This window comes from Falco rusticolus, chromosome 19 (assembly GCF_015220075.1).
Source record: "Falco rusticolus isolate bFalRus1 chromosome 19, bFalRus1.pri, whole genome shotgun sequence".
Lineage (NCBI taxonomy): Eukaryota > Metazoa > Chordata > Aves > Falconiformes > Falconidae > Falco > Falco rusticolus.
In genome coordinates this window covers 1,777,959-1,798,750 of record NC_051205.1, presented here as the reverse complement: position 1 = coordinate 1,798,750, position 20,792 = coordinate 1,777,959, and the positions used below count along the sequence as shown (strand labels likewise).

The 20,792-nt window shown below is 62.4% G+C and overlaps 3 protein-coding genes and 5 pseudogenes across 3 annotated transcripts; 4 read left to right on the top strand and 4 right to left on the bottom strand.

The window, feature by feature from the left end:
• Positions 1–216: 216 nt before the first annotated feature.
• Positions 217–1,042, bottom strand: LOC119159335 (scale keratin-like). The gene is made up of 2 exons (XM_037412046.1): positions 978–1,042; positions 217–607 (listed from the first exon to the last, which is right to left on the bottom strand). The coding sequence occupies exon 2, from the start codon at positions 580–582 to the stop codon at positions 217–219; it is 366 nt and encodes a 121-aa protein (XP_037267943.1). The 5' UTR covers positions 583–607; positions 978–1,042.
• A 411-nt stretch (positions 1,043–1,453) lies between these two features.
• LOC119140159 (scale keratin-like) lies at positions 1,454–2,729 on the top strand. The gene is made up of 3 exons (XM_037371244.1): positions 1,454–1,458; positions 2,071–2,238; positions 2,342–2,729. The coding sequence occupies exons 1-3, from the start codon at positions 1,454–1,456 to the stop codon at positions 2,727–2,729; spliced, it is 561 nt and encodes a 186-aa protein (XP_037227141.1).
• A 2,672-nt stretch (positions 2,730–5,401) lies between these two features.
• Positions 5,402–5,850, bottom strand: LOC119140158 (annotated as a pseudogene).
• Positions 5,851–6,728: 878 nt separating this feature from the next.
• LOC119140157 (scale keratin-like) lies at positions 6,729–8,001 on the top strand. Its single transcript, XM_037371243.1, has 3 exons — positions 6,729–6,733; positions 7,343–7,510; positions 7,614–8,001. The coding sequence occupies exons 1-3, from the start codon at positions 6,729–6,731 to the stop codon at positions 7,999–8,001; spliced, it is 561 nt and encodes a 186-aa protein (XP_037227140.1).
• A 2,715-nt stretch (positions 8,002–10,716) lies between these two features.
• On the bottom strand, positions 10,717–11,588 carry LOC119140156 (annotated as a pseudogene).
• A 1,250-nt stretch (positions 11,589–12,838) lies between these two features.
• Positions 12,839–13,199, top strand: LOC119159319 (annotated as a pseudogene).
• Positions 13,200–15,983: 2,784 nt separating this feature from the next.
• Positions 15,984–16,805, bottom strand: LOC119159338 (annotated as a pseudogene).
• A 413-nt stretch (positions 16,806–17,218) lies between these two features.
• On the top strand, positions 17,219–18,493 carry LOC119140155 (annotated as a pseudogene).
• Positions 18,494–20,792: the final 2,299 nt, after the last annotated feature.

The following is a 20,792-nucleotide window of genomic DNA, read 5'->3' as shown; positions in this document are numbered from 1 at the left end:
GCGGGCCCTCAAGAGCGATGTTGCTGCAGGCTTCTCCCAGGTGGTGGCTGTTATAGAGACAAGCCGTTGCCCTGTGGGACACTGGTGGAGTCACACATCTGGGCACAGGCAAGAGCAAGGAGATGGGGCCTCACAAAGAAAGGGGAAAGAGGGGAGAAATGAGAGGAGGCGTGAGCCTGAGATGGCCCAGGGACTGTGGAAGCTCTGGGGCTGGGTCTAGCAGGGCCCACAGGTGTCCCAGAGCTTCTTGCCGTAGCGGGGCCAGGCGCAGGGGGTGCAGGCCGCAGAGGTGTAGGGTCTGCCAAAGGTGCAGAGGCCGCCCGAGCCCTGTGTGGCCCCAGCGCCGTAGAGGCCCCCCAGCCCCAGGGAGCCCCCAAAGGCGGGTGCTCCGGAGGAGCCCACCACGGCTTGCTGGGGGAAGGAGCTGAGGATGGGGCCGGGGAAGGTGACGACCACGGGGGGCGGCTGGATGAAGGCCGTTGAGTCGGGGCACTGGCGGGCGCACAGCTCGTTGCAGCTCTCAGCGATGGGCTGGGGGACGGCAACGCTGGTTTTTGGTGGGCACAGGTCGTAGCAAGACATCGTGGCGAGGGTGGGAGAGCGGATCCTGAAAGACGCGGCCCAAAGACAGGTGTCATGAGTGAAGGAGATCGCCTGGCCAAGCCGTGCCCTGTTCCCAGGCCTGTGCTGGAGCTGGAGGAGCCAGAGCCAGCTCCTTGCCCGCACTGCCTGCTGCTTGCCCTTTGCCCAGCCAGCCCACCGGGTGCCCTGCTCTCCCCACACGCCAGGCACACAAAGCCTCCCCGAGAGCCCGTGCAGGGCCTGGCTCTGCGGGTCCCAGCCATGGGGCTCCCTCCTCCTCTTGCCGTGCCTCCGCCCACCCTGGCCACTGCAGCCCGCCGCCAGCACAGCTCTCCTGGCCATGGAGGCCCCACACCAGCCCCTGCCACAGGAGGCCGAGACCCCCAAGCCCCCACCTACCCTTGTCCTGAGCAGAGCGAGGCAAGAGTGGTGGATGCTGGCACTCGCCGACAGCAGCCCTTTTATGCTGGGGTGGCGAGCGTGGGGAGGAGCTGGCCGTGCTGGGGACACGTGGCTCATGGTGCCAAGCCCCTGCATCCTCCCCGTGTGGCACGGGGCTGTTGTGCTGATGCCGTTTCCTGGCCAGCCCCAACCCGCTCTATCAGCCCCTGCAATCACCCCACTCGGACGCTTGCCAGCTGCCACCTAATGCCACCAATTAGCCCCACTGTCTTTTCATTATCTCGCTGTGTAAGAGGGCACGCAGCGTGACAAAGGCTGACTGGTAGCGCCCTGCGTGCCATAGCTCTTCTCCAAGGGCTTGGTCTCAGGCTGGCCTCATGCCTTCATCGCAGAGCCACACGGCAGAGCATGGTCCTGCCGCTGGCCAGGAAGGCAGCCTTGCAAGGGCCTCCCGCACACCAGCCACCGCATGACGTACGCCGCGTGGCTATTATCTACAGAGGCACGAGGTTACGAAACGAAAAATCAAAGGCACTCCTCTCGGGCACTGCCTGCTCAGCACGATGCATCACTCGCCAGCCCAAGGGAACTGGGTGCCATTCCCCTCCAGGCACTGGCCATCGACTTCTGCACGTCGGGGGGCAAGACAGACCCCTTGTGCTCTTCCCCAAGGTGCATGGGGCAAGGAGCACCGATGCCCAACTGCAGCCACTTTGTCACAGGGTCATGTCAGCTGACCCCCAATGCGACCAGGTCCTCACGGGTGTCCCGGGAGCCCCATGTCTGGGGGATGGTGGTGGGCAGGGGCTGCCCTCGGGGTGCTGGGGAGCTGGGAGCCCCGTCTGAACGCGCAGCTGCAGCAGCCCCCGCTGGGCTGGCCCGGCTGGTGCTCGGTGCCGGCCCTGGTCCCGGCAGGGCCTGGCTGCGGGCACAGGGCAGAGATGTCCTGCCAGGGCAGAGCACAAGGCCGGCACCGTGCGCAGCCCCCAGCAGGGAGGTTCCTGCTCTCATTTAGCCCACGCGGCAGGACCGGGAGGAAGGCTGGGAAGCGGCAGGTGCTGGTCGGTGCAGGGGATGCTGACTCAGGGAGGGACAGGAGCCGGACAGCCCCGTTGTCATCGGCAGGAGGGAGTGCCGCCTCTGCAGATTGGCCCAGGTGGTGCTGAGCAATGGCGCGGCCGGTATAAAAGCTCTGCCTCTGCCCGGCTCTCCACACAACTGCTCTGGTCGCCTTCTCCTCTGGGAACAGGGTAAGTCTGTGAGCGCTTCCCCTCCTGGCCCCCTGCTCATGCCCCAGCCCCTCCAATTCGGGTGCTTACGTCTGCTGCTCTCTTTCAACCTCTGCCCTCTTGCAGAGCACCGTCCGATCCCTCGCCACGATGTCTTGCTACGACCTGTGCCCACCAAAAACCAGCGTTGCCGTCCCCCAGCCCATCGCTGAGAGCTGCAACGAGCTGTGCGCCCGCCAGTGCCCCGACTCAACGGCCTTCATCCAGCCGCCCCCCGTGGTCGTCACCTTCCCCGGCCCCATCCTCAGCTCCTTCCCCCAGCAAGCCGTGGTGGGCTCCTCCGGAGCACCCGCCTTTGGGGGCTCCCTGGGGCTGGGGGGCCTCTACGGCGCTGGGGCCACACAGGGCTCGGGCGGCCTCTGCACCTTTGGCAGACCCTACACCTCTGCGGCCTGCACCCCCTGCGCCTGGCCCCGCTACGGCAAGAAGCTCTGGGACACCTGTGGGCCCTGCTAGACCCAGCCCAGCCGCAGCCCAACGCCACCACCAACCATGCCGCGCTGAGCTGGTGGGCACGGGCCACTGAGGAGTACTGAGCATCCCCAGCGCCGCACAACACCAGCGCAGCTGGCAGTGCAGCACAGCCTCGGCCCTTCCCTGACCTCTTCTCCCGCCCTCTGCTCTCCTCCTCTCCACTCTCTTCCTCGCTGTCAGATGGGGCAGGAGGGACACCCAAAGAGCCCTGCAGGGCTGACGGGCCAATTCCTGGGCAGCTGGAATGCCTCACCAAGGCGACATTTGGAGCGAGAAGCCATGCTCCAGAGAAGGTGCCTCTGCCTCCCCCAACACATGACAACCAGCATCTCGGGGTCTGGCCTACTGTCCCCCTGAGAGACCTCCTGCCCCTCTGGGCACAATAAAGATTTCCTGCATCCAAATCTTGTCTCCGTCCATCCTTGTTCCATGTTGGGAAGACCCTGGGGTGGGTGCCTGGCAGGTGTGGGAGAGCAAATTCTAGTCCTGAGCTTCCCAGGAATGGTGAGTGTGGGCAGTGTAGGGACAGGGGTGATGCAGGCAGCAGTCAGGGGAGAGAAAGCCTTTTGGTGGTGTTTGCAGTAGCTGAGGAAAGGGCAAAAGGCAGAGAGCAGGACAGGCACTGGCAGTGCTGCTTTGCCTGGTCTTCTCAGCCTGGGAGCGGCACCAGATCCACCGTGTCCCACTGCCCCGCAAAAGCACGGCAATGTGTCTGTGCACCTGCACAGAGGTGGCCAGACCAGAGCCAGTGTTCAACCCCTGGGCTGAGAAATGACGCCCGACTGATGGAGAGCAGCTTGTCGGGAAAGGCCGTGGGGGTGCTGTGGCCACCAAGGTGAGCATGAATGTCCACATGCCTTGGAGCAAAAGCAGGGAGCAGAAGTCTGGGATGCATGTGGAAGAGGTGGAATGAGAAAATCCTTGCCCTCCACTCAGCACTGGCGAGGCCACCCCAGCACAGGAGACATGTGGGGCTACTTGGAGAGAGTCCAGCATGGGGCCACGCAGACAATTGTGCTGGTTTGGACTGGGGTGGCGGCAATTTTGGCCTTACTGGCAAGTCTTGGTCTATACTTTTGATTTATACCGACAACAGTGTTGCTAATACCGGGATGTGTTCTTTAGAGCTGAGCAGTGACTACACAGAGCCAAGGCCTTTTCTCCTTGTCACGCTGCCCCACCAACAAGTAGCCTGGTGGTGCACATCGAGCTGAGAGGGGACACAGCTGGGACGGCTGCCCCGCGTGACCCAAGGGATATACCTTACCACCGGTTGTGATATTCTCTAGCCTGACAGTTTCCTCGCTTTTACCCTTCCAGTTGCCTCCTCCATCCCAGCGTTGGGGAGCAAGCAAGCGAGCAGCTCTGGGGTGTTAACTCGCTAGCTGGGGTCAAGCCACACAAATGATGAAGGGGCAGGGAGCATGCCTCTGCTGCGGAGAGCCTCAGAGAGACGGCACTGTTCCTGCTGGCATCGGGGATGCTCAGGGCAGTCTCCCCAATGTGCATACACGTCTGATGGGAGGCTTTCAAGAAGATGGAGCCGGCTCCTTTTGGAGGTGTCCCTTGGTAGGACAGTGGTGATGGCTCCAGCTGAAACACCAGAGGCTCTGCCTCAACATCCCAATCCTCTTTTTCACTGTGAGGGTGAGCAAGCACCAGCCCTGCTGGCCCGGGAGGTTGTGGTGTCTCTGTCCCTGGAGACATGCACCAGTGTCTGGGCATGGCGCTGGCTGCACTGGCTGGAGGTGGCCGCATGAGAAGATGCCCTGCAAGGACTCCTCCCCACAATGGTCAGGCTGTGATTTCTGTGATTTTGTCTCTGCGGCAGAGAAGCTATGAGCACCAAGTGTGTTGGTCAGTGCGTGGTGTGAGCACAGGGAAGGAGAGAGAAGGGAAAGAGGAAGAAGGGAAGGGAAGGGAAGGGAAGGGAAGGGAACGGGAAGGGAAGGGGAAATGTGTAAAGAAGAAGGGAACAAAGAGGAAAGAAGAGGAAAGTGTAGGGTTTGAGCCACTGATGTCAAAGGTCTCTTCATCCCTAAAACTTCAATGATTTGATGATGCTACCATAGGGAACAGGACGTGTACGCCTTCCCTTTCCTTCCTCCCCAGGCTCTCAAGCAGACCCAAGGAGGCACAAAGTGTGGCAGCCATGCCAGGTATTGCCTCTGGCTGGCTTCCAGCCCCTGGGGCGTCCACGCTCCTCTGTAAGGAGGCGGAGGCCTGCAAAGGGCCCCAGGCTGCATGTCCTGCTGGCAGGGGGGCAGCCTGCCTTCAGGCAGGGCCCTTGGCGTCGGGCGTGGGACCATGTATGGCCAGAGGCACCAGAGCTGTGAGGTCTCCCCAAAAGACGTCTCCTTCTGGCTCTGCTGGGCTTGGGACACTGCCCTGGTGTGGTTGGCCACATGCAAACCCCACAGCCGAGGCTGGGCATTGAAAGCAATGTTAGAGAGGCAGGCGTTGCATGCAGGTGTGTTTTTTGCAGTGCAGAAGACATACAACTCAGAGGCAGGTAAGCTGACAAGCGGGCCCTCAAGAGCGATGTTGCTGCAGGCTTCTCCCAGGTGGTGGCTGTTATAGAGACAAGCCGTTGCCCTGTGGGACACTGGTGGAGTCACACATCTGGGCACAGGCAAGAGCAAGGAGATGGGGCCTCACAAAGAAAGGGGAAAGAGGGAGAAATGAGAGGAGGCGTGAGCCTGAGATGGCCCAGGGACTGTGGAAGCTCTGGGGCTGGGTCTAGCAGGCCCACAGGTGTCCCAGAGCTTCTTGCCGTAGCGGGGCCAGGCGCAGGGGTGCAGGCCGCAGAGGTGTAGGGTCTGCAAAGGTGCAGAGGCCGCCCGAGCCCTGTGTGGCCCCAGCGCCGTAGAGGCCCCCCAGCCCCAGGGAGCCCCCAAAGGCGGTGTGCTCCGGAGGAGCCCACCACGGCTTGCTGGGGGAGGAGCTGAGGATGGGGGCCGGGGAAGGTGACGACCACGGGGGGCGGCTGGATGAAGGCCGTTGAGTCGGTGCACTGGCGGGCGCACAGCTCGTTGCAGCTCTCAGCGATGGGCTGGGGACGGCAACCGCTGGTTTTTGGTGGGCACAGGTCGTAGCAAGACATCGTGGCGAGGGGTGGGAGAGCGGATCCTGAAAGACGCGGCCCCAAAGACAGGTGTCATGAGTGAAGGAGATCGCCTGGCCAAGCCGTGCCCTGTTCCCAGGCCTGTGCTGGAGCTGGAGGAGCCAGAGCCAGCTCCTTGCCCGCACTGCCTGCTGCTTGCCCTGTTGCCCAGCCAGCCCACCGGGTGCCCTGCTCTCCCCCACACGCCAGGCACACAAAGCCTCCCCGAGAGCCGTGCAGGGCCTGGCTCTGCGGGGTCCCAGCCATGGGGCTCCCTCCTCCTCTTGCCGTGCCTTCCGCCACCCTGGCCACTAGACAGCCCGCCGCCAGCACAGCTCTCCGGCCATGGAGGGCCCCACACCAGCCCCTGCCACAGAGGCCGAGACCCCCAAGCCCCCACCTAACTTTTCCTGAGCAGAGCGAGGCAAGAGTGGTGGATGCTGGCACTCGCCGCAGCAGCCCCTTTTATGCTGGGGTGGGCGAGCGTGGGGAGGAGCTGGCCGTGCTGGGGACACGTGGCTCATGGTGCCAAGCCCCTGCAATCCTCCTCCCCGTGTGGCACGGGGCTGTTGTGTGATGCCGTTTCCTGGCAGCCCCAACCCGCTCTATCAGCCCCTGCAATCACCCCACTCGGACGCTTGCCAGCTGCCACCTAATGCCACCAATTAGCCCCACTGTCTTTTCATTATCTCGCTGTGTAAGAGGGCACGCAGCGTGACAAAGGCTGACTGGTAGCGCCCTGCGTGCCATAGCTCTTCTCCAAGGGCTTGGTCTCAGGCTGGCCTCATGCCTTCATCGCAGAGCCACACGGCAGAGCATGGTCCTGCCGCTGGCCAGGAAGGCAGCCTTGCAAGGGCCTCCCGCACACCAGCCACCGCATGACGTACGCCGCGTGGCTATTATCTACAGAGGCACGAGGTTACGAAACGAAAAATCAAAGGCACTCCTCTCGGGCACTGCCTGCTCAGCACGATGCATCACTCGCCAGCCCAAGGGAACTGGGTGCCATTCCCCTCCAGGCACTGGCCATCGACTTCTGCACGTCGGGGGGCAAGACAGACCCCTTGTGCTCTTCCCCAAGGTGCATGGGGCAAGGAGCACCGATGCCCAACTGCAGCCACTTTGTCACAGGGTCATGTCAGCTGACCCCCAATGCGACCAGGTCCTCACGGGTGTCCCGGGCCCCATGTCTGGGGGATGGTGGTGGGCAGGGGCTGCCCTCGGGGTGCTGGGGAGCTGGGAGCCCCGTCTGAACGCGCAGCTGCAGCAGCCCCGCTGGGCTGGCCCGGCTGGTGCTCGGTGCCGGCCCTGGTCCCGGCAGGGCCTGGCTGCGGGCACAGGGCAGAGATGTCCTGCCAGGGCAGAGCACAAGGCCGGCACCGTGCGCAGCCCCCAGCAGGGAGGTTCCTGCTCTCATTTAGCCCACGCGGCAGGACCGGGAGGAAGGCTGGGAAGCGGCAGGTGCTGGTCGGTGCAGGGGATGCTGACTCAGGGAGGGACAGGAGCCGGACAGCCCCGTTGTCATCGGCAGGAGGGAGTGCCGCCTCTGCAGATTGGCCCAGGTGGTGCTGAGCAATGGCGCGGCCGGTATAAAAGCTCTGCCTCTGCCCGGCTCTCCACACAACTGCTCTGGTCGCCTTCTCCTCTGGGAACAGGGTAAGTCTGTGAGCGCTTCCCCTCCTGGCCCCCTGCTCATGCCCCAGCCCCTCCAATTCGGGTGCTTACGTCTGCTGCTCTCTTTCAACCTCTGCCCTCTTGCAGAGCACCGTCCGATCCCTCGCCACGATGTCTTGCTACGACCTGTGCCCACCAAAAACCAGCGTTGCCGTCCCCCAGCCCATCGCTGAGAGCTGCAACGAGCTGTGCGCCCGCCAGTGCCCCGACTCAACGGCCTTCATCCAGCCGCCCCCCGTGGTCGTCACCTTCCCCGGCCCCATCCTCAGCTCCTTCCCCCAGCAAGCCGTGGTGGGCTCCTCCGGAGCACCCGCCTTTGGGGGCTCCCTGGGGCTGGGGGGCCTCTACGGCGCTGGGGCCACACAGGGCTCGGGCGGCCTCTGCACCTTTGGCAGACCCTACACCTCTGCGGCCTGCACCCCCTGCGCCTGGCCCCGCTACGGCAAGAAGCTCTGGGACACCTGTGGGCCCTGCTAGACCCAGCCCAGCCGCAGCCCAACGCCACCACCAACCATGCCGCGCTGAGCTGGTGGGCACGGGCCACTGAGGAGTACTGAGCATCCCCAGCGCCGCACAACACCAGCGCAGCTGGCAGTGCAGCACAGCCTCGGCCCTTCCCTGACCTCTTCTCCCGCCCTCTGCTCTCCTCCTCTCCACTCTCTTCCTCGCTGTCAGATGGGGCAGGAGGGACACCCAAAGAGCCCTGCAGGGCTGACGGGCCAATTCCTGGGCAGCTGGAATGCCTCACCAAGGCGACATTTGGAGCGAGAAGCCATGCTCCAGAGAAGGTGCCTCTGCCTCCCCCAGCACATGACAACCAGCATCTCGGGGTCTGGCCTACTGTCCCCCTGAGAGACCCTCCTGCCCCTCTGGGCACAATAAAGATTTCCTGCATCCAATCTTGTCTCCGTCCATCCTTGTTCCATGTTGGAAGACCCTGGGGTGGGTGCCTGGCAGGTGTGGGAGAGCAAATTCTAGTCCTGAGCTTCCCAGGAATGGTGAGTGTGGGCAGTGTAGGGACAGGGGTGATGCAGGCAGCAGTCAGGGAGAGAAAGCCTTTTGGTGGTGTTTGCAGTAGCTGCACAGGGCAGCAGCCTGACAGCCTCACGGCAGCCCCCCCCGTGTCCCATGCCCCGCAAACCAGATCCACCGGCCCAATGTCTGTGCACCTGCACAGAGGTGGCCAGACCAGAGCCAGTGTTCAACCCCTGGGCTGAGAAATGACGCCCGATGGAGAGCAGCTTGTCGGGAAAGGCCGTGGGGTGCTGTGGCCTTTGGTCCAAAGCAGCTTGGAGCAAAGCAGGGGAGAACAGCATGTGGAAGAGGTGGAATGAGAAAATCCTTGCCCTCCACTCAGCACTGGCGAGGCCACCCCCCAGCACAGGAGACATGTGGGGCTACTTGGAGAGAGTCCAGCATGGGGCCACGCAGCAGACAATTGTGCTGGTTTGGACTGGGGTGGCGGCAATTTTGGCCTTACTGGCAAGTCTTGGTCTATACTTTTGATTTATACCGACAACAGTGTTGCTAATACCGGGATGTGTTCTTTAGAGCTGAGCAGTGACTACACAGAGCCAAGGCCTTTTCTCCTTGTCACGCTGCCCCACCAACAAGTAGCCTGGTGGTGCACATCGAGCTGAGAGGGGACACAGCTGGGACGGCTGCCCCGCGTGACCCAAGGGATAACCTTACCACCGGTTGTGATATTCTCTAGCCTGACAGTTTCCTCGCTTTTACCCTTCCAGTTGCCTCCTCCATCCCGCGTTGGGGAGCAAGCAAGCGAGCAGCTCTGGGGTGTTAACTCGCTAGCTGGGGTCAAGCCACACAAATGATGAAGGGGCAGGGAGCATGCCTCTGCTGCGGAGAGCCTCAGAGAGACGGCACTGTTCCTGCTGGCATCGGGGATGCTCAGGGCAGTCTCCCCAATGTGCATACACGTCTGATGGGAGGCTTTCAAGAAGATGGAGCCAGGCTCCTTTTGGAGGTGTCCCTTGGTAGGACAAGTGGTGATGGGCTCCAGCTGAAACACCAGAGGCTCTGCCTCAACATCCCAATCCTCTTTTTCACTGTGAGGGTGAGCAAGCACCGCCCCTGCTTGGCCCGGGAGGTTGTGGTGTCTCTGTCCCTGGAGACATGCACCAAGTGTCTGGGCATGGCGCTGGCTGCACTGGCTGGAGGTGGCAGCATGAGAAGATGCCCTGCAAGGACTCCTCCCACAATGGTCAGGCTGTGATTTCTGTGATTTTGTCTCTGCGGCAGAGAAGCTATGAGCACCAAGTGTGTTGGTCAGTGCGTGGTGTGAGCACAGGGAAGGAGAGAAGAAGGAAAAGAAGAGGGAAGGGAAGGGAAGGGAAGGGAAGGGAAGGGAAGGGAAGGAAGGGAAGGGAAGGGAAGGGAAATGTGTAAAAGAAGGAACAGAAAAGAAGAGGAAAGTGTAGGGTTTGAGCCACTGATGTCAAAGGTCTCTTCATCCCTAAATACTTCAATGATTTGATGATGCTACCATAGGGAACAGGACGTGTACGCCTTCCCTTTCCTTCCTCCCCAAGGCTCTCAAGCAGACCCAAGGAGGCACAAAGTGTGGCAGCCATGCCAGGTATTGCCTCTGGCTGGCTTCCAGCCCCTGGGGCGTCCACGCTCCTCTGTAAGGAGGCTGGAGGCCTGCAAAGGGCCCCAGGCTGCATGTCCTGCTGGCAGGGGGGCAGCCTGCCTTCAGGCAGGGCCCTTGGACGTCGGGGTGGGACCATGTATGGCCAGAGGCACCAGAGCTGTGAGGTCTCCCCAAAAGACGTCTCCTTCTGGCTCTGCTGGGCTTGGGACACTGCCCTGGTGTGGTTGGCAGGGGCCACATGCAGGGCAAGGGAACCCCACAGCCGAGGCTGGGCATTGAAAGCAATGTTAGAGAGGCAGGCGTTGCATGCAGGTGTTTTATTGCAGTGCAGAAAGACATACAACTCAGAGGCAGGTAAGCTGACAAGCGGGCCCTCAAGAGCGATGTTGCTGCAGGCTTCTCCCAGGTGGTGGCTGTTATAGAGACAAGCCGTTGCCCTGTGGGACACTGGTGGAGTCACACATCTGGGCACAGGCAAGAGCAAGGAGATGGGGCCTCACAAAGAAAGGGGAAAGAGGGGAGAATGAGAGGAGGCGTGAGCCTGAGATGGCCCAGGGACTGTGGAAGCTCTGGGGCTGGGTCTAGCAGGGCCCACAGGTGTCCCCAGAGCTTCTTGCCGTAGCGGGGCCAGGCGCAGGGGGGCAGGCCGCAGAGGTGTAGGGTCTGCCAAAGGTGCAGAGGCCGCCCGAGCCCTGTGTGGGCCCCAGCGCCGTAGAGGCCCCCCAGCCCCAGGGAGCCCCCAAAGGCGGGTGCTCCGGAGGAGCCCACCCGGCTGCTGGGGAAGGAGCTGAGGATGGGCCGGGGAAGGTGACGACCACGGGGGCGGCTGGATGAAGGCCGTTGAGTCGGGGCACTGGCGGGCGCACAGCTCGTTGCAGCTCTCAGCGATGGGCTGGGGGACGGCAACGCTGGTTTTTGGTGGGCACAGGTCGTAGCAAGACATCGTGGCGAGGGTGGGAGAGCGGATCCTGAAAGACGCGGCCCAAAGACAGGTGTCATGAGTGAAGGAGATCGCCGGCCAAGCCGTGCCCTGTTCCCAGGCCTGTGCTGGAGCTGGAGGAGCCAGAGCCAGCTCCTTGCCCGCACTGCCTGCTGCTTGCCCTTTGCCCCGCCCACCGGGTGCCCTGCTCTCCCCACACGCCAGGCACACAAAGCCTCCCCGAGAGCCCGTGCAGGGCCTGGCTCTGCGGGTCCCAGCCATGGGGCTCCCTCCTCCTCGCCGTGCCTCCGCCCACCCTGGCCACTGCAGCCCGCCGCCAGCACAGCTCTCCTGGCCATGGAGGCCCCACACCAGCCCCTGCCACAGGAGGCCGAGACCCCCAAGCCCCCACCTACCCTTGTCCTGAGCAGAGCGAGGCAAGAGTGGTGGATGCTGGCACTCGCCGACAGCAGCCCTTTTATGCTGGGTGGCGAGCGTGGGGAGAGCTGGCCGTGCTGGGGACACGTGGCTCATGGTGCCAAGCCCCTGCATCCTCCCCTGTGGCACGGGGCTGTTGTGCTGATGCCGTTTCCTGGCCAGCCCCAACCCGCTCTATCAGCCCCTGCAATCACCCCACTCGGACGCTTGCCAGCTGCCACCTAATGCCACCAATTAGCCCCACTGTCTTTTCATTATCTCGCTGTAAGAGGGCACGCAGCGTGACAAAGGCTGACTGGTAGCGCCCTGCGTGCCATAGCTCTTCTCCAAGGGCTTGGTCTCAGGCTGTGCCTCATGCCTTCATCGCAGAGCCACACGGCAGAGCATGGTCCTGCCGCTGGCCAGGAAGGCAGCCTTGCAAGGGCCTCCCGCACACCAGCCACCGCATGACGTACGCCGCGTGGCTATTATCTACAGAGGCACGAGGTTACGAAACGAAAAATCAAAGGCACTCCTCTCGGGCACTGCCTGCTCAGCACGATGCATCACTCGCCAGCCCAAGGGAACTGGTGCCATTCCCCTCCAGGCACTGGCCATCGACTTCTGCACGTCGGGGGGCAAGACAGACCCCTTGTGCTCTTCCCCAAGGTGCATGGGGCAAGGAGCACCGATGCCCAACTGCAGCCACTTTGTCACAGGGTCATGTCAGCTGACCCCCAATGCGACCAGGTCCTCACGGGTGTCCCGGGAGCCCCATGTCTGGGGGATGGTGGTGGGCAGGGCTGCCCTCGGGGTGCTGGGGACTGGGAGCCCGTCTGAACGCGCAGCTGCAGCAGCCCCCGCTGGGCTGGCCCGGCTGGTGCTCGTGCCGGCCCTGGTCCCGGCAGGGCCTGGCTGCGGGCACAGGGCAGAGATGTCCTGCCAGGGCAGAGCACAAGGCCGGCACCGTGCGCACCCCCAGCAGGGAGGTTCCTGCTCTCATTTAGCCCACGCGGCAGGACCGGGAGGAAGGCTGGGAAGCGGCAGGTGCTGGTCGGTGCAGGGGATGCGACTCAGGGAGGGACAGGAGCCGGACAGCCCCGTTGTCATCGGCAGGAGGGAGTGCCGCCTCTGCAGATTGGCCCAGGTGCTGAGCAATGGCGCGGCCGGTATAAAAGCTCTGCCTCTGCCCGGCTCTCCACACAACTGCTCTGGTCGCCTTCTCCTCTGGGAACAGGGTAAGTCTGTGAGCGCTTCCCCTCCTGGCCCCCTGCTCATGCCCCAGCCCCTCCAATTCGGGTGCTTACGTCTGCTGCTCTCTTTCAACCTCTGCCCTCTTGCAGAGCACCGTCCGATCCCTCGCCACGATGTCTTGCTACGACCTGTGCCCACCAAAACCAGCGTTGCCGTCCCCCAGCCCATCGCTGAGAGCTGCAACGAGCTGTGCGCCCGCCAGTGCCCCGACTCAACGGCCTTCATCCAGCCGCCCCCCGTGGTCGTCACCTTCCCCGGCCCCATCCTCAGCTCCTTCCCCAGCAAGCCGTGGTGGGCTCCTCCGGAGCACCCGCCTTTGGGGCTCCCTGGGGCTGGGGGGCCTCTACGGCGCTGGGGCCACACAGGGCTCGGGCGCCTCTGCACCTTGGCAGACCCTACACCTCTGCGGCCTGCACCCCCTGCGCCTGGCCCCGCTACGGCAAGAAGCTCTGGGACACCTGTGGGCCCTGCTAGACCCGCCCAGCCGCAGCCCAACGCCACCACCAACCATGCCGCGCTGAGCTGGTGGGCACGGGCCACTGAGGAGTACTGAGCATCTCCCAGCCGAAACCCGAGCGCCGCCCACAACACCACGCAGCTGGCAGTGCGCACAGCCTCGGCCCTTCCCTGACCTCTTTCTCCCGCCCTCTGCTCCCTCCGCTCCACTCTCTTCCTCGCTGTCAGATGGGGCAGGAGGGACACCCAAAGAGCCCTGCAGGGCTGACGGGCCAATTCCTGGGCAGCTGGAATGCCTCACCAAGGCGACATTTGGAGCGAGAAGCCATGTCTCCAGAGAAGGTGCCTCTGCCTCCCCCAGCACTGACAACCAGCATCGCTTCGGGGTCTGGCCTCTGTCCCCCTGAGAGACCCTCGCCCCCTGGGCACAATAAGATTTCCTGCATCCAAATCTTGTCTCCGTCCATCCTTGTTCCAGTTGGGAAGACCCTGGGGTGGGTGCCTGGCAGGTGTGGGAGAGCAAATTCAGTCCTGAGCTTCCCACTGTGAGTGTGGGCAGTGTAGGGACAGGGGTGAGCTGCAGCAGCAGTAGGGGAAGAAAGCCTTTTGGTGGTGTTTGCAGTACTGGAGAAAAGGGCAAGGCAGAGAGCAGGACAGGGCACGCTGGCAGTGCTTGCTTGCCTGGTCTTCTCAGCCTGGAGCGGCACCTCTAGCCACCGTTGTCCCACTGCCCGCAAAAGCACGGCAATGTGTCTGTGCACCTGCACAGAGGTGGCCAGACCAGAGCCAGTGTCAACCCTGGGCTGAGAAATGACGCCCCTGATGGAGAGCAGCTTGTCGGGAAAGGCCGTGGGGGCTGTGGCCACCAAGGTGAGCATGAATGTCCACATGCCTTGGAGCAAAAGCAGGAGCAGAAGTCTGGGATGCATGTGGAAGAGGTGGAATGAGGAAATCCTTGCCCTCCACTCAGCACTGGCGAGGCCACCCCAGCACAGGAGACATGTGGGGCTACTTGGAGAGAGTCCAGCATGGGGCCACGCAGACAATTGTGCTGGTTTGGACTGGGGTGGCGGCAATTTTGGCCTTACTGGCAAGTCTTGGTCTATACTTTGATTTATACCGACAACAGTTGCTAATACGGGATGTGTTCTTTAGAGCTGAGCTGACTACACAGAGCCAAGGCCTTTTCTTCCTTGTCACGCTGCCCCACCAACAAGTAGCCTGTGGTGCACATCGAGCTGAGAGGGACACAGCTGGGACGGCTGCCCCGCGTGACCCAAGGGATATACCTTACCCACCGGTTGTGATATTCTCTCAGCCTGACGTTTCCTATCGCTTTTACCCTTCCAGTTGCCTCCTCCATCCCAGCGTTGGGGAGCCAAGCAAGCGAGCAGCTCTGGGGTGTTAACTCGCTAGCTGGGGTCAAGCCACACAAATGATGAAGGGGCAGGGAGCATGCCTCTGCTGCGGAGAGCCTCAGAGAGACGGCACTGTTCCTGCTGGCATCGGGGATGCTCAGGGCAGTCTCCCCAATGTGCATACACGTCTGATGGGAGGCTTTCAAGAAGATGGAGCCAGGCTCCTTTTGGAGGTGTCCCTTGGTAGGACAAGTGGTGATGGGCTCCAGCTGAAACACCAGAGGCTCTGCCTCAAACATCCCAATCCTCTTTTTCACTGTGAGGGTGAGCAAGCACCCAGCCCCTGCTTGGCCCGGGAGGTTGTGGTGTCTCTGTCCCTGGAGACATGCACCAAGTGTCTGGGCATGGCGCTGGCTGCACTGGCTGGAGGTGGCAGCATGAGAAGATGCCCTGCAAGGACTCCTCCCACAATGGTCAGGCTGTGATTTCTGTGATTTGTCTCTGCGGCAGAGAAGCTATGAGCACCAAGTGTGTTGGTCAGTGCGTGGTGTGAGCACAGGGAAGGAGAGAAGAAGGAACAGAGAGGGAAGGGAAGGGAAGGGAGGGAAAGGGAAGGGAAGGGAAGGGAAGGGAATGGGAATGTGTAAAGAAGAAGGAACAAAGCGGAAAGAAGAGGAAAGGTAGGGTTTGCGCCACTGATGTCCAAAGGTCTCTTCATCCCTAAATACTTCAATGATTTGATGATGCTACCATAGGGAACAGGACGTGTACGCCCTTCCCTTTCCTTCCTCCCCAAGGCTCTCAAGCAGACCCAAGGAGGCACAAAGTGTGGCAGCCATGCCAGGTATTGCCTCTGGCTGGCTTCCAGCCCCTGGGGCGTCCACGCTCCTCTGTAAGGAGGCTGGAGGCCTGCAAAGGGCCCCAGGCTGCATGTCCTGCTGGCAGGGGGGCAGCCTGCCTTCAGGCAGGGCCCTTGGACGTCGGGCGTGGGACCATGTATGGCCAGAGGCACCAGAGCTGTGAGGTCTCCCCAAAAGACGGTCTCCTTCTGGCTCTGCTGGGCTTGGGACACTGCCCTGGTGTGGTTGCAGGGGCCACATGCAGGGCAAGGGAACCCCACAGCCGAGGCTGGGCATTGAAAGCAATGTTAGAGAGGCAGGCGTTGCATGCAGGTGTGTTTTATTGCAGTGCAGAAAGACATACAACTCAGAGGCAGGTAAGCTGACAAGCGGGCCCTCAAGAGCGATGTTGCTGCAGGCTTCTCCCAGGTGGTGGCTGTTATAGAGACAAGCCGTTGCCCTGTGGGACACTGGTGGAGTCACACATCTGGGCACAGGCAAGAGCAAGGAGATGGGGCCTCACAAAGAAAGGGGAAAGAGGGGAGAAATGAGAGGAGGCGTGAGCCTGAGATGGCCCAGGGACTGTGGAAGCTCTGGGGCTGGGTCTAGCAGGGCCCACAGGTGTCCCAGAGCTTCTTGCCGTAGCGGGGCCAGGCGCAGGGGGTGCAGGCCGCAGAGGTGTAGGGTCTGCCAAAGGTGCAGAGGCCGCCCGAGCCCTGTGTGGCCCCAGCGCCGTAGAGGCCCCCCAGCCCCAGGGAGCCCCCAAAGGCGGGTGCTCCGGAGGAGCCCACCACGGCTTGCTGGGGGAAGGAGCTGAGGATGGGGCCGGGGAAGGTGACGACCACGGGGGCGGCTGGATGAAGGCCGTTGAGTCGGGGCACTGGCGGGCGCACAGCTCGTTGCAGCTCTCAGCGATGGGCTGGGGGACGGCAACGCTGGTTTTTGGTGGGCACAGGTCGTAGCAAGACATCGTGGCGAGGGTGGGAGAGCGGATCCTGAAAGACGCGGCCCAAAGACAGGTGTCATGAGTGAAGGAGATCGCCCGGCCAAGCCGTGCCCTGTTCCCAGGCCTGTGCTGGAGCTGGAGGAGCCAGAGCCAGCTCCTTGCCCGCACTGCCTGCTGCTTGCCCTTGCCCAGCCAGCCCACCGGGTGCCCTGCTCTCCCCACACGCCAGGCACACAAAGCCTCCCCGAGAGCCCGTGCAGGGCCTGGCTCTGCGGGTCCCAGCCATGGGCTCCCTCCTCCTCTTGCCGTGCCTCCGCCCACCCTGGCCACTGCAGCCCGCCGCCAGCACAGCTCTCCTGGCCATGGAGGCCCACACCAGCCCCTGCCACAGGAGGCCGAGACCCCCAAGCCCCCACCTACCCTTGTCCTGAGCAGAGCGAGGCAAGAGTGGTGGATGCTGGCACTCGCCGACAGCAGCCCTTTTATGCTGGGGTGGCGAGCGTGGGGAGGAGCTGGCCGTGCTGGGGGACACGTGGCTCATGGTGCCAAGCCCCCTGCATCCTCCCCGTGTGGCACGGGGCTGTTGTGCTGATGCCGTTTCCTGGCCAGCCCCAACCCGCTCTATCAGCCCCTGCAATCACCCCACTCGGACGCTTGCCAGCTGCCACCTAATGCCACCAATTAGCCCCACTGTCTTTTCATTATCTCGCTGTGTAAGAGGGCACGCAGCGTGACAAAGGCTGACTGGTAGCGCCCTGCGTGCCATAGCTCTTCTCCAAGGGCTTGGTCTCAGGCTGGCCTCATGCCTTCATCGCAGAGCCACACGGCAGAGCATGGTCCTGCCGCTGGCCAGGAAGGCAGCCTTGCAAGGGCCTCCCGCACACCAGCCACCGCATGACGTACGCCGCATGGCTATTATCTACAGAGGCACGAGGTTACGAAACGAAAAATCAAAGGCACTCCTCTCGGGCACTGCCTGCTCAGCACGATGCATCACTCGCCAGCCCAAGGGAACTGGGTGCCATTCCCCTCCAGGCACTGGCCATCGACTTCTGCACGTCGGGGGGCAAGACAGACCCCTTGTGCTCTTCCCCAAGGTGCATGGGGCAAGGGGCACCGATGCCCAACTGCAGCCACTTTGTCACAGGGTCATGTCAGCTGACCCCCAATGCGACCAGGTCCTCACGGGTGTCCCGGGAGCCCCATGTCTGGGGGATGGTGGTGGGCAGGGGCTGCCCTCGGGTGCTGGGGAGCTGGGAGCCCGTCTGAACGCGCAGCTGCAGCAGCCCCCGCTGGGCTGGCCCGGCTGGTGCTCGGTGCCGGCCCTGGTCCCGGCAGGGCCTGGCTGCGGGCACAGGGCAGAAATGTCCTGCCAGGGCAGAGCACAAGGCCGGCACCGTGCGCAGCCCCCAGCAGGGAGGTTCCTGCTCTCATTTAGCCCACGCGGTAGGACCGGGAGGAAGGCTGGGAAGCGGCAGGTGCTGGTCGGTGCAGGGGATGCTGACTCAGGGAGGGACAGGAGCCGGACAGCCCCGTTGTCATCGGCAGGAGGGAGTGCCACCTCTGCAGATTGGCCCAGGTGGTGCTGAGCAATGGCGCGGCCGGTATAAAAGCTCTGCCTCTGCCCGGCTCTCCACACAACTGCTCTGGTCGCCTTCTCCTCTGGGAACAGGGTAAGTCTGTGAGCGCTTCCCCTCCTGGCCCCCTGCTCATGCCCCAGCCCCTCCAATTCGGGTGCTTACGTCTGCTGCTCTCTTTCAACCTCTGCCCTCTTGCAGAGCACCGTCCGATCCCTCGCCACGATGTCTTGCTACGACCTGTGCCCACCAAAAACCAGCGTTGCCGTCCCCCAGCCCATCGCTGAGAGCTGCAACGAGCTGTGCGCCCGCCAGTGCCCCGACTCAACGGCCTTCATCCAGCCGCCCCCCGTGGTCGTCACCTTCCCCGGCCCCATCCTCAGCTCCTTCCCCCAGCAAGCCGTGGTGGGCTCCTCCGGAGCACCCGCCTTTGGGGGCTCCCTGGGGCTGGGGGGCCTCTACGGCGCTGGGGCCACACAGGGCTCGGGCGGCCCTCTGCACCTTTGGCAGACCCTACACCTCTGCGGCCTGCACCCCCTGCGCCTGGCCCCGCTACGGCAAGAAGCTCTGGGACACCTGTGGGCCCTGCTAGACCCAGCCCAGCCGCAGCCCAACGCCACCACCAACCATGCCGCGCTGAGCTGGTGGGCACGGGCCACTGAGGAGTACTGAGCATCCCCAGCGCCGCACAACACCAGCGCAGCTGGCAGTGCAGCACAGCCTCGGCCCTTCCCTGACCTCTTCTCCCGCCCTCTGCTCTCCTCCTCTCCACTCTCTTCCTCGCTGTCAGATGGGGCAGGAGGGACACCCAAAGAGCCCTGCAGGGCTGACGGGCCAATTCCTGGGCAGCTGGAATGCCTCACCAAGGCGACATTTGGAGCGAGAAGCCATGCTCCAGAGAAGGTGCCTCTGCCTCCCCCAGCACATGACAACCAGCATCTCGGGGTCTGGCCTACTGTCCCCCTGAGAGACCCTCCTGCCCCTCTGGGCACAATAAAGATTTCCTGCATCCAAATCTTGTCTCCGTCCATCCTTGTTCCATGTTGGGAAGACCCTGGGGTGGGTGCCTGGCAGGTGTGGGAGAGCAAATTCTAGTCCTGAGCTTCCCAGGAATGGTGAGTGTGGGCAGTGTAGGGACAGGGGTGATGCAGGCAGCAGTCAGGGGAGAGAAAGCCTTTTGGTGGTGTTTGCAGTAGCTGAGGAAAGGGCAAAAGGCAGAGAGCAGGACAGGCACTGGCAGTGCTGCTTTGCCTGGTCTTCTCAGCCTGGGAGCGGCACCAGATCCACCGTGTCCCACTGCCCCGCAAAAGCACGGCAATGTGTCTGTGCACCTGCACAGAGGTGGCCAGACCAGAGCCAGTGTTCAACCCCTGGGCTGAGAAATGACGCCCGACTGATGGAGAGCAGCTTGTCGGGAAAGGCCGTGGGGGTGCTGTGGCCACCAAGGTGAGCATGAATGTCCACATGCCTTGGAGCAAAAGCAGGGAGCAGAAGTCTGGGATGCATGTGGAAGAGGTGGAATGAGGAAATCCTTGCCCTCCACTCAGCACTGGCGAGGCCGCCCCAGCACAGGAGACATGTGGGGCTACTTGGAGAGAGTCCAGCATGGGGCCACGCAGACAATTGTGCTGGTTTGGACTGGGGTGGCGGCAATTTTGGCCTTACTGGCAAGTCTTGGTCTATACTTTTGATTTATACCGACAACAGTGTTGCTAATACCGGGATGTGTTCTTTAGAGCTGAGCAGTGACTACACAGAGCCAAGGCCTTTTCTCCTTGTCACGCTGCCCCACCAACAAGTAGCCTGGTGGTGCACATCGAGCTGAGAGGGGACACAGCTGGGACGGCTGCCCCGCGTGACCCAAGGGATATACCTTACCACCGGTTGTGATATTCTCTAGCCTGACAGTTTCCTCGCTTTTACCCTTCCAGTTGCCTCCTCCATCCCAGCGTTGGGGAGCAAGCAAGCGAGCAGCTCTGGGGTGTTAACTCGCTAGCTGGGGTCAAGCCACACAAATGATGAAGGGGCAGGGAGCATGCCTCTGCTGCGGAGAGCCTCAGAGAGACGGCACTGTTCCTGCTGGCATCGGGGATGCTCAGGGCAGTCTCCCCAATGTGCATACACGTCTGATGGGAGGCTTTCAAGAAGATGGAGCCAGGCTCCTTTTGGAGGTGTCCCTTGGTAGGACAAGTGGTGATGGGCTCCAGCTGAAACACCAGAGGCTCTGCCTCAACATCCCAATCCTCTTTTTCACTGTGAGGGTGAGCAAGCACCCCCAAGCCCCTGCTTGGCCCGGGAGGTTGTGGTGTCTCTGTCCCTGGAGACATGCACCAAGTGTCTGGGCATGGCGCTGGCTGCACTGGCTGGAGGTGGCAGCATGAGAAGATGCCCTGCAAGGACTCCTCCCACAATGGTCAGGCTGTGATTTCTGTGATTTTGTCTCTGCGGCAGAGAAGCTATGAGCACCAAGTGTGTTGGTCAGTGCGTGGTGTGAGCACAGGGAAGGAGAGAAGAAGGAAAAGAAGAGGGAAGGGAAGGGAAGGGAAGGGAAGGGAAGGGAAGGGAAGGGAAGGGAAGGGAAGGGAAGGGAAGGGAAGGGAAGGGAAGGGAAGGGAAGGGAAGGGGAAATGTGTAAAGAAGAAGGAACAAAGAGGAAAGAAGAGGAAAGTGTAGGGTTTGAGCCACTGATGTCAAAGGTCTCTTCATCCCTAAATACTTCAATGATTTGATGATGCTACCATAGGGAACAGGACGTGTACGCCTTCCCTTTCCTTCCTCCCCAAGGCTCTCAAGCAGACCCAAGGAGGCACAAAGTGTGGCAGCCATGCCAGGTATTGCCTCTGGCTGGCTTCCAGCCCCTGGGGCATCCACGCTCCTCTGTAAGGAGGCTG